Raw genomic sequence first — 11,602 nt, 5'->3', positions numbered from 1 at the left:
AGGCGCTCGCTCTCCTTTTGTGCTTCCAAGCTGACCAAATAGATCCCAGGATGAACCATTACATATTCTTCCCAGCAATCCTCTTAACCATAAAAACCACAATTAACAAGGTTATCTGTGTTTCATGTTCTCTAACATACTGCATATGTAGAATATTTTCCTGCAGATTACCGCCGTGTGTCAAAAATGCCACTTTTTTTACCCTTTTCTGTCTCAACCACTCGCACGTGTGAACAGTGACAAACACAAACATGATAACATTGCTCTCATTTCTGCAGAAACTTTAATTTATTGGCAACTAAATCTGTTAGAGTAAAAAGGATCAGAAACCATGTAAAAAATCACCATATTAATTGATTAAACAGCAAACTTCATACAACAGCTACCACTATTTTGCATTATTGCTAGTAGTGGCTTTTTAAATAAACAACCAGTAAAGAGATTATCCCACTGTAGTCAAGTAAATGTAGCTTATAGAACAATTGCTTCTTAAAGTAAATTGCTGTAAACGGCAAGTTACATCTTTTAAGGCAATATACCTCATTGCTGAAGGCATTACACGTGTTCCCTTTTTAATGTTCTAGAGAATTAAACAGAATCCAAAACTTTCTTTTGTCTTCCATCTGGCAGCAGAAATATTCCCAATAAATTTACTGGTGAACTCTATTTGTGGCAAATACCTACAGAGTATAGTCCTTACAGTACATGCACTTCCTCAATTGCTTTTTCCTCTAGAAAATTCTGTTGATTTTTGTGTACATCGAGAATTGGAAAATGGTGGCAATTACTAACACATTGTAAGTTTTATCTCATGTAAACATTGCAACAAAATGGTAGCCTGTCTCCCTTGGAAAACCTTGTGTTTTCCTCATTATTAGAACTTACCTTTATGGGAGAAATTTGGTTATTTTTGTGTAATTCAATGATAAAACCTCACATGTTAAAGGCTGAAATGATAATGAACTCTGATCGCAATAATAATTACAATGTCGTCAGAAACAGTTACAAAACTACCAGAATTGAACACCATACCATCCCATCCCCCTCCCCCCCCCCCCTTTTTTTTTTCCCCTGGTGAGTTATTGTACCTGGCTAATTTCTCCAGCGGTAGTAAAACCACGAATGTCCCTGCTAGTGACTTGTACTAAACTGAGGTGTGCACGTGTGAAAATTATTTGGCTGTTTAACTCCTTGCCGTTTGCTGCTGCCTGGATGGAGGGGAGCCCAGCGGAGCAGCCTGCCGGGGATGCCCGGGGGTGCCTGGAGCTCCCGGGCCGCTGGCAAGGCTGGGCGCCATATTTCACGTCCTCAACTCTGCAGAGCCTATTTGGTATAAATTTATGCTCATACCTCCCCCTCCAGCCCCCAACCCCCCACCCCGGATTATTTCGGAACCTGAAAAGGCACCTCTGTAATTTACAATTCCTGGCCAAATCAGCATATCTCTAATTGGAAGTAAACAGGGTCAGGGGACAGAGTTACTTTGAAAGTGATATGTTGTTTAACTGACAAGGCGAAATTTTAGGTTTCAAGTTTGCATATTGCACTTTTGCAGCTTTTGGCTCTTTTCTTTTCTCTTTTTTTTTTTTTTTTTTTTTCTTTTTTTTCCCTTTTTTTTTTTTCTTTTTTTTTGGTCAATGGAAGACCTTTGTCAGGCAGACACGGTTTCGAACAGAGTGGGGGTCTTTCCTGAGCAGTACATTTTGTACGTACTTACAGTTCTCTGGAAATAAGGCTGTAATCTGTGCAGCTCTAAACACACGAATGTAAACATTCATCTCAGAACAACTTCAGTAAGCAGATTTTTCATGACCATCGTAATTTCAGCAGAGCGGTTAAGTATGCAATGCACCTTTTGCAATTGGCAGCTTAAAGTGATGTGTGTGCATGTGTGTGTGTGTGTGTGTGTGTGTGTGCACATGCAGGGGGGAAGGGTAACTCCATTGAAAGGCAATTGTTTACTCTTTCTAAATATATTTGGCTGCAGGTATTCTTAGACTAGGCCTTTTACAATGAGAGGAAAACTCCGGTGTGGATATAGTACACAGAGCTGAAATCAGTTAGTGACTGCTTGGAATATTTGGAGACATGAGGGGTTGGGACAGGGCATCACAAAAGGCAGGAATTAAAAAACTGAAACCCAGGCAGTGGATTGCCAGCAGAAATGTTGACTTTGAGTCACACAGTAAACATTACATTGTTGCTTTGTTTTCCTTTTTTGATTTGCGATAAATTATTCTCCTGGGATTGATCGATGAGTGGAATCCTTAAAATTTAATTTGTGAATGATCTAGTATAAATAAAATGCTAATCCAAAGAAAGAAACCACCAATTATTCATCCTAAACTCTGCTGATTCAGCAACTCAATTATTATTGCCTTTCTCAAGCTGCAAACTTTTCAGGCTGTTTTCAGAGTTGCTGTATGTGTCCTCCCCCCACAAGAGACACCTTCCCCCGTCCTCAGCTCTGCCTCCACCTCGGCCTCCAGCCTTTCTCCTTTTTTTTTTTCCTCTCCTTCCCTTTCTTTTGCAGAGGTTGGGGGGGAGGGAGGGAGTGAAACAGTTAACCTCTTGAAGCGTATTTCCTCCAAATAAAAACAGTGAACTTACAAACGGAGAGGAAACCACGGATAACTCTGCAATAATTCAAAGTGTTTGGAATCAGGATTTTTTTTAAAACAGTGTTTTTAATTGAAAATAAAGCTAAAGCATGCTTTTCAACAGTGCAAATTTCCATAATTTTGATTTACTGCTTCCATCATCACAATATATTATACCAGCATGTCTTACCGAGGGCTAGACTCTAGAAGTCTGCCTATTCGACTATTTCGATATTAAGTGCAAATATAGATAATTGCCTCTGATTGTCACGTGCAGTAGAAATGTTTCTGCTACATAGAGAGGATGGCATGGCAAAAAACCCCACGACAGCAAATTTCAAGAGATGAGGATAGAACCGGGAAGTGTACCATGGTTGAATCGCCTGAGTTTTGTTGCCAAAAAGCTATGAATAACATGGTATTCTCATTTTGTATAATCTTTCCATTTACGGCCTCTCATTTCACTTTCTGTGTTGTATTTACTGCTTTGCTATTTCCTCCAGCCAGCATGAGGGGCTGGACCATAAATTGTACTGCTGGCCGGGCAAATATTTTAGTTGCTTTGCAAGTTTGTAAGGGGCATGTTCAGACCACAACTTAAGTATGACATTAGTGGATAACAGTAACCTTATTTAAGACCTCTGGGTGAAACAAAAAGGCTTCCCAATTACAAAGAGTGGCTGTACAAGTAAAAAGACACCCTTTTACCAAAAATAGAATTCCACATTTATTTACTGGTTTCAAATGAGGCAGCTTTTCCCAACGCTGGGGTCACAGGCAGACCCCAGTCTTTTCCAAACCGGAGAAAAAGGAGTAAGTGCAACTGCTCTTCGAAAAAGACACCCCTGCACCCGAAAACAAAGCTCCCGAAAAGTAGACTGCTGCCACATTGAATTATAGTGAACCCTTACTGTGCAACCATGTAACTTAACAAAGTTTAACTGAATTAACAGTTAGACTTCCATTTTCAAAATCTAGTGCATAAATTTAATGGCTCATTCTAATATTTATTATTCAACCTTTTGACATTTATTTGCAGCAGTTGAATTGAGGTACTGGTGCATTATTAGCATTTAAACAGTAAAGTGTTCCAGCTCTACCATAATAACTGAGTTAAACTTGAGTCTTTAGCCTGAAGTACTCTGTGGAATGTAACATAATAAAAAAAAACAAAAACAAAAACAAAACCAAAAACAATGCAACAGAACAAACAAACAAACAAACAAAAAAAAAAAGCCCAAACCAACAACAGCCAAAAAAACCCCCACCAAAACCCCAAAACAAGGAAAAAAACCCCCACTGTTGCAATGGTAAATAAAATAGTAATCCGGTTTCTGTCTTCAGAATGTGATAAAACAGGATTCCAAAAGTGTATAGCATTAATGGGTTTGTACAAACCATGCTGCAGAGTTTGAAAAAAAAAAAAAAAAGGTAAGAAAGTTAAAGGTGGTTCAAGAAAATATTTTCCAAACTACTTTATTAATTAAATTTCCTGAATTTGTGGCTAGGTGGAAGAGGTATTGCAGAACCGCCCAGCTGCCATTTCCATACAGGATGGGCCTTGTGAGGTGGTTGGGAATCCTTAGTGGTGTTTAAGGAATAAGCTGGCAACAAATCCCCATCATTGCCAATAATTAGTGATGGTGGACAGGGAAAATTTGCCATGAAATTAAATGGCCTTTTCACTGCTGATGCTACATTGCTGGCTACCCTTTTGCGTCTATTGTTAACTGTAAAATCATCCAGTGTTCCTTCATGTGTCTCGATTTTACCTGTAGGACGTGGGCTTCGAGCTGATTTCAAATTTGGTTTGACTGGAGGAGTCTGCAGTACAGGTCGCTTTCCCAAAACCAGTGTCCTGTAATTTTTTCTCACCCTTGCTCCAAATTTATACTCCCCATCCTCAGGTTTTGGAGTACCTAAAGTGCATGAGAGGACCTGACTCTGAGTCAGTGGGTTTAAGGAAGTGGTTTCTTTCTCAGTGCATGCAGAATCTTCCTTGGCTGTTAATAAAGCGTCCTGGTTATTACTCTCAGTCACACCGTAAAACTCATCCTTAGTATCATTGCACTCACACTTTAGCTTATGTGTTGTAAGATCAGGCTCATACTCGTCGTTCGCACTGCTGTCCTCTATTTTGATTTTAATGCTGTGCAGGAATGGCAATGCCTTATTGCCTGTATCAGTGCACTGGAGCTCAGCTGCTGCTGCTGCTGCCCCTGGAGAAGCAGCATCCTCCGCAGGATCAGTTTGTAAAGAGGGCAAATCCGTGGCAAATTCAATACAATGAGGGATTTTGGAATCTTTCTCTGAATTTGCTGCCGCTGATGAAGAATCATTATTTAAGAACCTAGCAGCTATTGTATTGTTATCTGCACGGTGTGTAGTAGTTGCTTGAAGGCATTTCCTTGCCTCTCTGAGTATTCTTTGTTGTGGAAATGCATTGTTTGTCTTTGGGCTAGGTGAAGAGGCCCCCTTTGCAACACAGTTAATTGTTAGGTCAGTACTCTTGGCATTATTGGAAAATTCAGAGTGTGGGAATGTGAGTTCGGATACCCTATCGTCTCTTATCTCCGCGAAGCAGCTCCCCAGGCCGCCGGAGCAGCGCAGCGCCGGGGCGGCGGGAGCCCAGCCGGGGCAGCCCCACTCCTCCGGCAGCTCCGGCTTGACTCCTCCGGGAGCGCCGCGGAGGGCGGGCAGCCCGCCGGGCTCCGCCGGGGCCGGGGGCCGGGAGGCGGCGGCGGCCGCCAGATGGTACAAGAAGTTGGCGTGGACCACGCCGGGCGGGCTGCAGAAGCTGGTGCGCCTGAAGCGGATGCTCTGCACCGAAACCTGGCTGGAGACCGAGCTGGAGTCGGAGTCCGAGGTGCTGTCCTCCTCCTCCTCCTCTTCCTCCTCCTCTTCCTCCTCCTCCTCCTCCTCCTCCTCCGAGCTGCCCTCGCTGGAGTCCGAGGCGCCGCTGCCCTCCTCGTCCTCCTCCTCCTCGTCCTCCTCCTCCGAGCTGCCCTCGCTGGAGCTGGAGAGGCTGGAGCCGCAGTCCGAGTCGTGGGCGGCGCGGCCCGAGCAGCAGCTGGACTCCGAGTCGCTGCTGCCGCTCTCGGGGAAGGCGGGCGGCCCGAAGCCGCGGGGCAGAGGCAGCGGCAGCCGCGGGGCGCCGCGGGGCCGGCAGGGCCGGGGCAGGGCCAGGGGCCGGCGGGCGCCGCCGGGGGGGCCCAGCGTGACGGCGGCGGCGGCCGCCCCGTGGCGGCGGCGGCGGCAGCGGGCGGGCAGGGGCGGGGGACCGGCGGTCGGGAGCCGGGGCCGCGCCGCGGAGGCGAGCGGGCGGCGGGAGCGCAGGGGCACGCAGCCGCCCACCGCCGGCGCCGTTTCATAGTTTACGGGGGATTTGCAAGGCGCCCGAGCGATTTCTGGGTAGCTGTGGCCAGTGTATTTACTAAAAATGTGAGGTAGATGAGCGGCCGGTAGCAAGGCTGTGTCCCCCGGGCGCAGGGCTTTCCTCCGGACGGGCAGCAGCGGCCGAGGAGAGTCGCTCAGACCCAGCCAAAGTTTGTTCTCCTTCCAGAAGCCGGAGAAGGGGTCGGCGGGAGCGAGCTCCGGCCGGAGATCCGTGGCAGACAGCGCCCGGCTTAGTTTCCTCCGTTTCGTTTTAAGAACCCGTTCGGTTTTGCAGGATGTGTATAGGGCTTCCACGTCCTCTCTGGAGATCAGGGTGCATTTGGCGGCGTGGAAAGCGATGGAGTTGATGGCTTTGAGTTTCCTCAACTCCTCCAAGTCGCAATGATGTTTTTTTACTTTTAAATGATCCATTCGCTTGTGCACGGTAGTTCGCGGGATGTTTTTGAGCAGGTCTGTAAAAACCTGGGAGAGTGCAAACATTTGCTTTCCTTTAATGATGAGGTAGCCGAGCCTCACGCCATCCACCTCTTCAAAACCCGACTTCAGGTCTCCCATTTCGTGAATTAAATTATTCCCAGCATTTGCAGAGAGAGGGAGAGATGAAAAAAAAAAAAAAAAAGAAAAAAGAAAAAAAAAAAAGAAAAAGCCACACACACACAATCCTCAGCCAGATGCTGTATTTGTCTCAAGGCATCCTGCTAATAAAATATAACAAAGGCTGTTATTCCTGGTGAATGAAGTGCCAAACTTTAGACAAAATTTAAAAAAATAAATTAAAAAATACCGTGAGACTACAATCAGTATATAATCTTAAAAATCAGGTTTGCCAAAGTGTTTCTCTAAGTTGCTGCTGAAGATCAGTACCTGTTCCCTTTCATTCCCTGCTTTTCCATTGGAAACTATGATAATGGAATGTGAAGGGAGGAAGAGAAAAGAAATGCAGCTGCTATTCCCGCCGCTGCTTTAGCTACAAATAAAATGACAGAGTGAAGTGAGCTCGTCCGGAGACACCTTCATCAATTAATTCCCCTAAAGCCAACGCTGATTGGACACTCCTGACAGGTGATGCAATAAAAATTGATATTCCACCCCTTCCCCCAAAAAATCTCCCACTAATTAGCATACCCTTATACTGCCACCTCCCCTCCCAAAGTAAATAATACAGTTAGTATATAAATCTTTCTATTAAACAATCCGAGCTCAAACACACTCAGCCCTCTCAGACTTCCTAGTCGTTAGCTTCGGAGGAAGGATTTGTATGCTTTTCCCCCCTATCGTTCCGTATATTTTCAGCCTGTTTTGGACAAACGTTGCTCTTTTGTGCATGCCGTGAATTTAAAGGACATAAGTCTGATCGTAGCGATGGAAAATCCTCCGGTAACGTAGCCGCTTTAAACTAGCGTTTTATTCTGCATTGTGTGGAAAATGAAGCTTAGCGAAAACGTGAAGAACAGCCTGGTATTTCCCCTTCTGAGGCTCCAAAGTTAAATGTTCGGTTGTTAACGAGAGGGAGTACTTACATTTTCGAGTTTGTCTCGATTTTCCTCTTCTGCTTAATTAGCTTTTTATAGCCGAGTACTACGGTTATTTTTGCTGTCTGAATATCACGGGTTCCCGCACCGTGATACTATAACACTTTTAACTGAAATTCTGACTGTAATATTGCAGGAGGGGGGGAGGAGGACGTGAGCTCACGTCAGACCCATAACAAAGCATAGATAAGCCAGAAATGTATACACTTTTCACGATTAACCGTGCTGGATCACGAGCTGGAATGTCCTATAGTCCCAGAGCCCACGTCAGGATTCCTGCGTCCTGATTGCTTCCAGCAGAGAAAGGAGAATGTAGAATATCCAAGGTGCTTCCAGGAGCCTTTACGTAATAACAAAAAAGTGCTGGAACACACAATGTACGATACTGCATCGGGCTAGGATGCTTCTGGCTCGCAGTTTGCATATTCCGCTCGGAGTAGCCCTGCCGAAGCTTTTTGATGCTCCATTTATATCAGCCCCTTAAAATCAATTTGAAGAAGCAGCATGAAGGTTTAACCTCTTCTTAGGAACGTTAAATTATTCGAGTGTCAAGAACGAGGATTTCGCAAATGTTGCGATAGCTGCATGCTTCTCCCTTGTCACGTTAAAGTGATGCTTGCGGTTTGCACGTTAGGCGCTGAGAAAAAAAAAATCACCAATCTCTGCCGTGCATCCAGTGTTCCGCTGGATACAAACACCAGCACTTTTATGTATCACTGCACATCCAGAATTAGACACATCCGCGAGATTAATGAGACATCTCATACTGCTGTGACTTGGCAAAAAAATCGACGGAGGAAAAAAAAAAATAAAAAAATCTTCAATCCCGAACGTCAATATCCACTCCGCGTGTTGGCAATATGGTGCGTGGAGTTCGTGTTACCCCGTCAGGTACAGCTAAAAGAAAGCGCATAATCACTCTGTGAAAACGCCGTTTTGCATGCCAAGGCGAAATGCAGGCAAGCCCCCAATTTCACAGGAATTCGAGAGAGAAGTGGGAATTTGGAGAAGTGCATCCGGGAATGGAGGAAGTCTATTCAAGGGAGCCTCTAACTCGGAGGGCTGAGATTTGAAAAGTCAGCCCTGGACTACTGTTGCTCTCAGCGCAGATGTAATCGCCGCTGTTCAACTTAATCCATGTGTGTGCGAACCGCGATGCCTAGTTCTTCCCTCTGAAACCTAGGGATAGTATTCCCATCCGAGAAAGCAGAGCTACAGCAAATTACATTTTGTCCCTCGAATTAGAAAAGGATCATTGAGTGGATCTCGTGATATTTCAGCCTTTAAACGTAACCGAGAGGCAGCAGTGAACAATGCCTCGGCACAGCTCAGACCATCCGCGGAGTTCTCCTTTCCTCTCCTCGCATCTGGATCCCCCAGCCTTGCCTTTCTTCTGCTCGCTCGTGTGAGAGGCAAAAAAAGCAAAGTTTCGAGAGAAAACAGCTGCTGGCGCTAAAGAGAAATCATCGTGGTCTTTCTAGAGCTAGAGACAATAAGGTCGTTTAAAAATTCCTCCTGATGTACTTATATGCTGCGAACACCCCCACCCCCTCCCTACTGCTCTCCTCCCCCTGCTTTAAGGTTAAGGCTATGGAGTCAACAGTAAAGGAACAGTAAACTCCGAGAAAGCTGCTCAGAAGACGTTAACCCAAAACCCCAATGGGCTGAAAAGTCCTTTATTTGTCAGGTAGTTCAGCTGGGTCGGGTTCCCGTGGAAATCCACGCGTGTGTTCGAACGCAGGGAGCCACGAGCACCCAGACCCGCACCCACGCGCTGCTGGTGATAGCCTGGCAGTAGGATTCGGCAACTATTTAAAAAATGTCCTCCGTCCCCTCCCTTTTTTTAAATTTTTTTTCCCTTTTTTTTCTTTCTCTCTCTCTTTTTTTTTTTTTTTTTTTTTTAATTTATTTATTTAATTATTTTTTTTAAATTCCGGTGCTACCAAACGTTTAAAACTAGTGACGGCTTTTCGGCAAACCTCGGGTTCCCGAAAGGTGCGGCCATGAGCACCGGGGTCGAGGCAGCGCCAGATGTCGGCAGGGAGAAACCCACGAGAAGTCTTGGGAAATGTCAGGCGCCCAACCTACACATCCCCACCGTATACTTACACACACTTTCGGTTGCATATCTTTTTCCGCATCTCACACAAGAGAGCTTTGTTTCTTTACTTCTCCATCATTTGGTTTGGTTCTTTTTGTGTGTGTATGTGCGTGTGTGCGTGTGTGTGTGTGTGTGTGTGTGTGTGTGTGCTTTCCCTTGGCCATCGGCACACGTTGTGTATCCGGGGTCGTCTTCAAGGCTGGGGAAGATCCTGATAAACAGCCGTCAGAGGCCCCTTGCACACGCACACGCACATTAAAGGCAGGGGACTTGAAAATGGATTTGCACGCGCAGAGGGGATTGCGATCAATAGCCACCAACATTTATGGCTTAGATTGTTAATGTGAAAGCTGGTCAAAAGAATGAAAATGAAAAATTAAAGGTGTCTGGTGTCAATTACATGAAAAGTTATGCCATAATTTACTTACTGGGATGTATGCCTGTGTGTTCGTGTGTCCATGTGCATGTGTGTGCAGACCCAGATGTACATGTAGCTATCTCTCAAAAGCAAGGGAGTTTCTTTGTTAATTTTGTGGACTGTGTCACCCTTGCTGGTGATCAAAGATGAACATGATTAAAGGAATGGATGTTTGTCTCACATTTCTTAAGATAAGGACGCCCAGAGATGCCCAGTTTTGCCAAATACATACACATGCAACTACAGAGAGTTGTGTGTATGGGCGCACACACACACAGAGGCGATCAATCAAATGTGCTCCTTTTCACGTTGAGTAGCGTGCAATCTGCAATCTATACTCTACAGCCAGTAGTATTTCAGTCTTAAAACTGTCTGGCCAAAGGATAAACCTCATTAGGAAAAAAAGAGCAAAATAATATTCATAATACTTTGCTGTAGACCTATTCCCATTTGTTGAAAATCATATACTTTTATTTTTGTAAACTTGTATTAAAATATATATATGCTCACAGGGAACTGCTTGGCCATGTCATTCCAGAAAGAAAACGTGTGTAACATTTAAAATACTCCTTTTACGTGATGTTTTGATTTATTTTCATAGTATGATTATGTTTAAATACCAGTGCAATTTAGCCTGACCTCTTCCTTCTGCAATGTAGTAATGCACACACCATTTACAGTCTTTTAAACGTTTCATTGGGAAATGCAACAGCAATGTCCACCACTGGTTGTACTAACGGGGAGAATTCTGAAAATCTTCATGAAAACCTAAGGGTCATGCGCGTTTTCACACTAGGATTGCCACATTATTAGAGTATTATTATTCTTTATTATTATTTTTTAATGCTGGACTATGTCTTCAGGTATTGACAAGTATTAAATAAACCTTTTGCTTTCATGGTGCTGTGCAGAAATACATATTTCATACGAGAACTTGATTTCTAACACTACACTCTGCTTCTAGTTGCTGTTGGGCATATTTTGCTCAAGGAGGACACAGATAGAAAGCAGCTAGAGGCTATCACAAAGAGTCCAGTAACGTAAATATAATAGGGTCAAAGAATAGTATAATATGATCCTTCTGCTATTTTAAAGTCAGCCAAATGTGACTGTAGTAACTAAAATTTGCCATAAATTCTATTCAGACAACGTATCAGAATGTATAACTAAATCTCCTAAATGTGTGAGACAAAGAAATACCAGCCATCAGTCTGGGGAAAAAAATCATAATATGGCTAACAGTCTTATACCTATAAGGTTTTTTTAAAATTTTTTAAAATTTTTTCCTGATTTTTTGTCTCCCCCCCTTCCCCCCCTGCTTTTTTCTCCCCTTTCTTCGTCTCTCTTTTTCTTTTTCTTCTTCTTTTCTTTTTCTTTCTTTTTTTTTTTTTTTTTTTTTTTTTTTTTAAGAAAACAGAGATGCAATGCAGAGTTCTTCTAACTGCTATTTAAGTTTGTGGGTTTTTGTTTTTGTTTTCATGGAGGCTGGAGTGTTTCTTGAACACTAGAATTTTGTGCAATTTATATCACTATGGTCTAAGACTATTTCTTGAAT

General features: G+C 43.9%; 1 protein-coding gene across 1 annotated transcript; it reads right to left on the bottom strand.

The window, feature by feature from the left end:
- Positions 1 to 269: 269 nt before the first annotated feature.
- On the bottom strand, positions 270 to 11,372 carry SKIDA1 (SKI/DACH domain containing 1). The gene has a single exon (XM_088160654.1). The coding sequence runs from the start codon at positions 6,549 to 6,551 to the stop codon at positions 4,080 to 4,082; it is 2,472 nt and encodes an 823-aa protein (XP_088016780.1). The 5' UTR covers positions 6,552 to 11,372; the 3' UTR covers positions 270 to 4,079.
- Between the last annotated feature and the right edge of the window lie 230 nt (positions 11,373 to 11,602).

This window comes from Sturnus vulgaris, chromosome 1 (assembly GCF_052056855.1).
Source record: "Sturnus vulgaris isolate bStuVul1 chromosome 1, bStuVul1.hap1, whole genome shotgun sequence".
Taxonomy (NCBI): domain Eukaryota; kingdom Metazoa; phylum Chordata; class Aves; order Passeriformes; family Sturnidae; genus Sturnus; species Sturnus vulgaris.
This window is presented reverse-complemented; position numbering and strand designations above follow the sequence as displayed.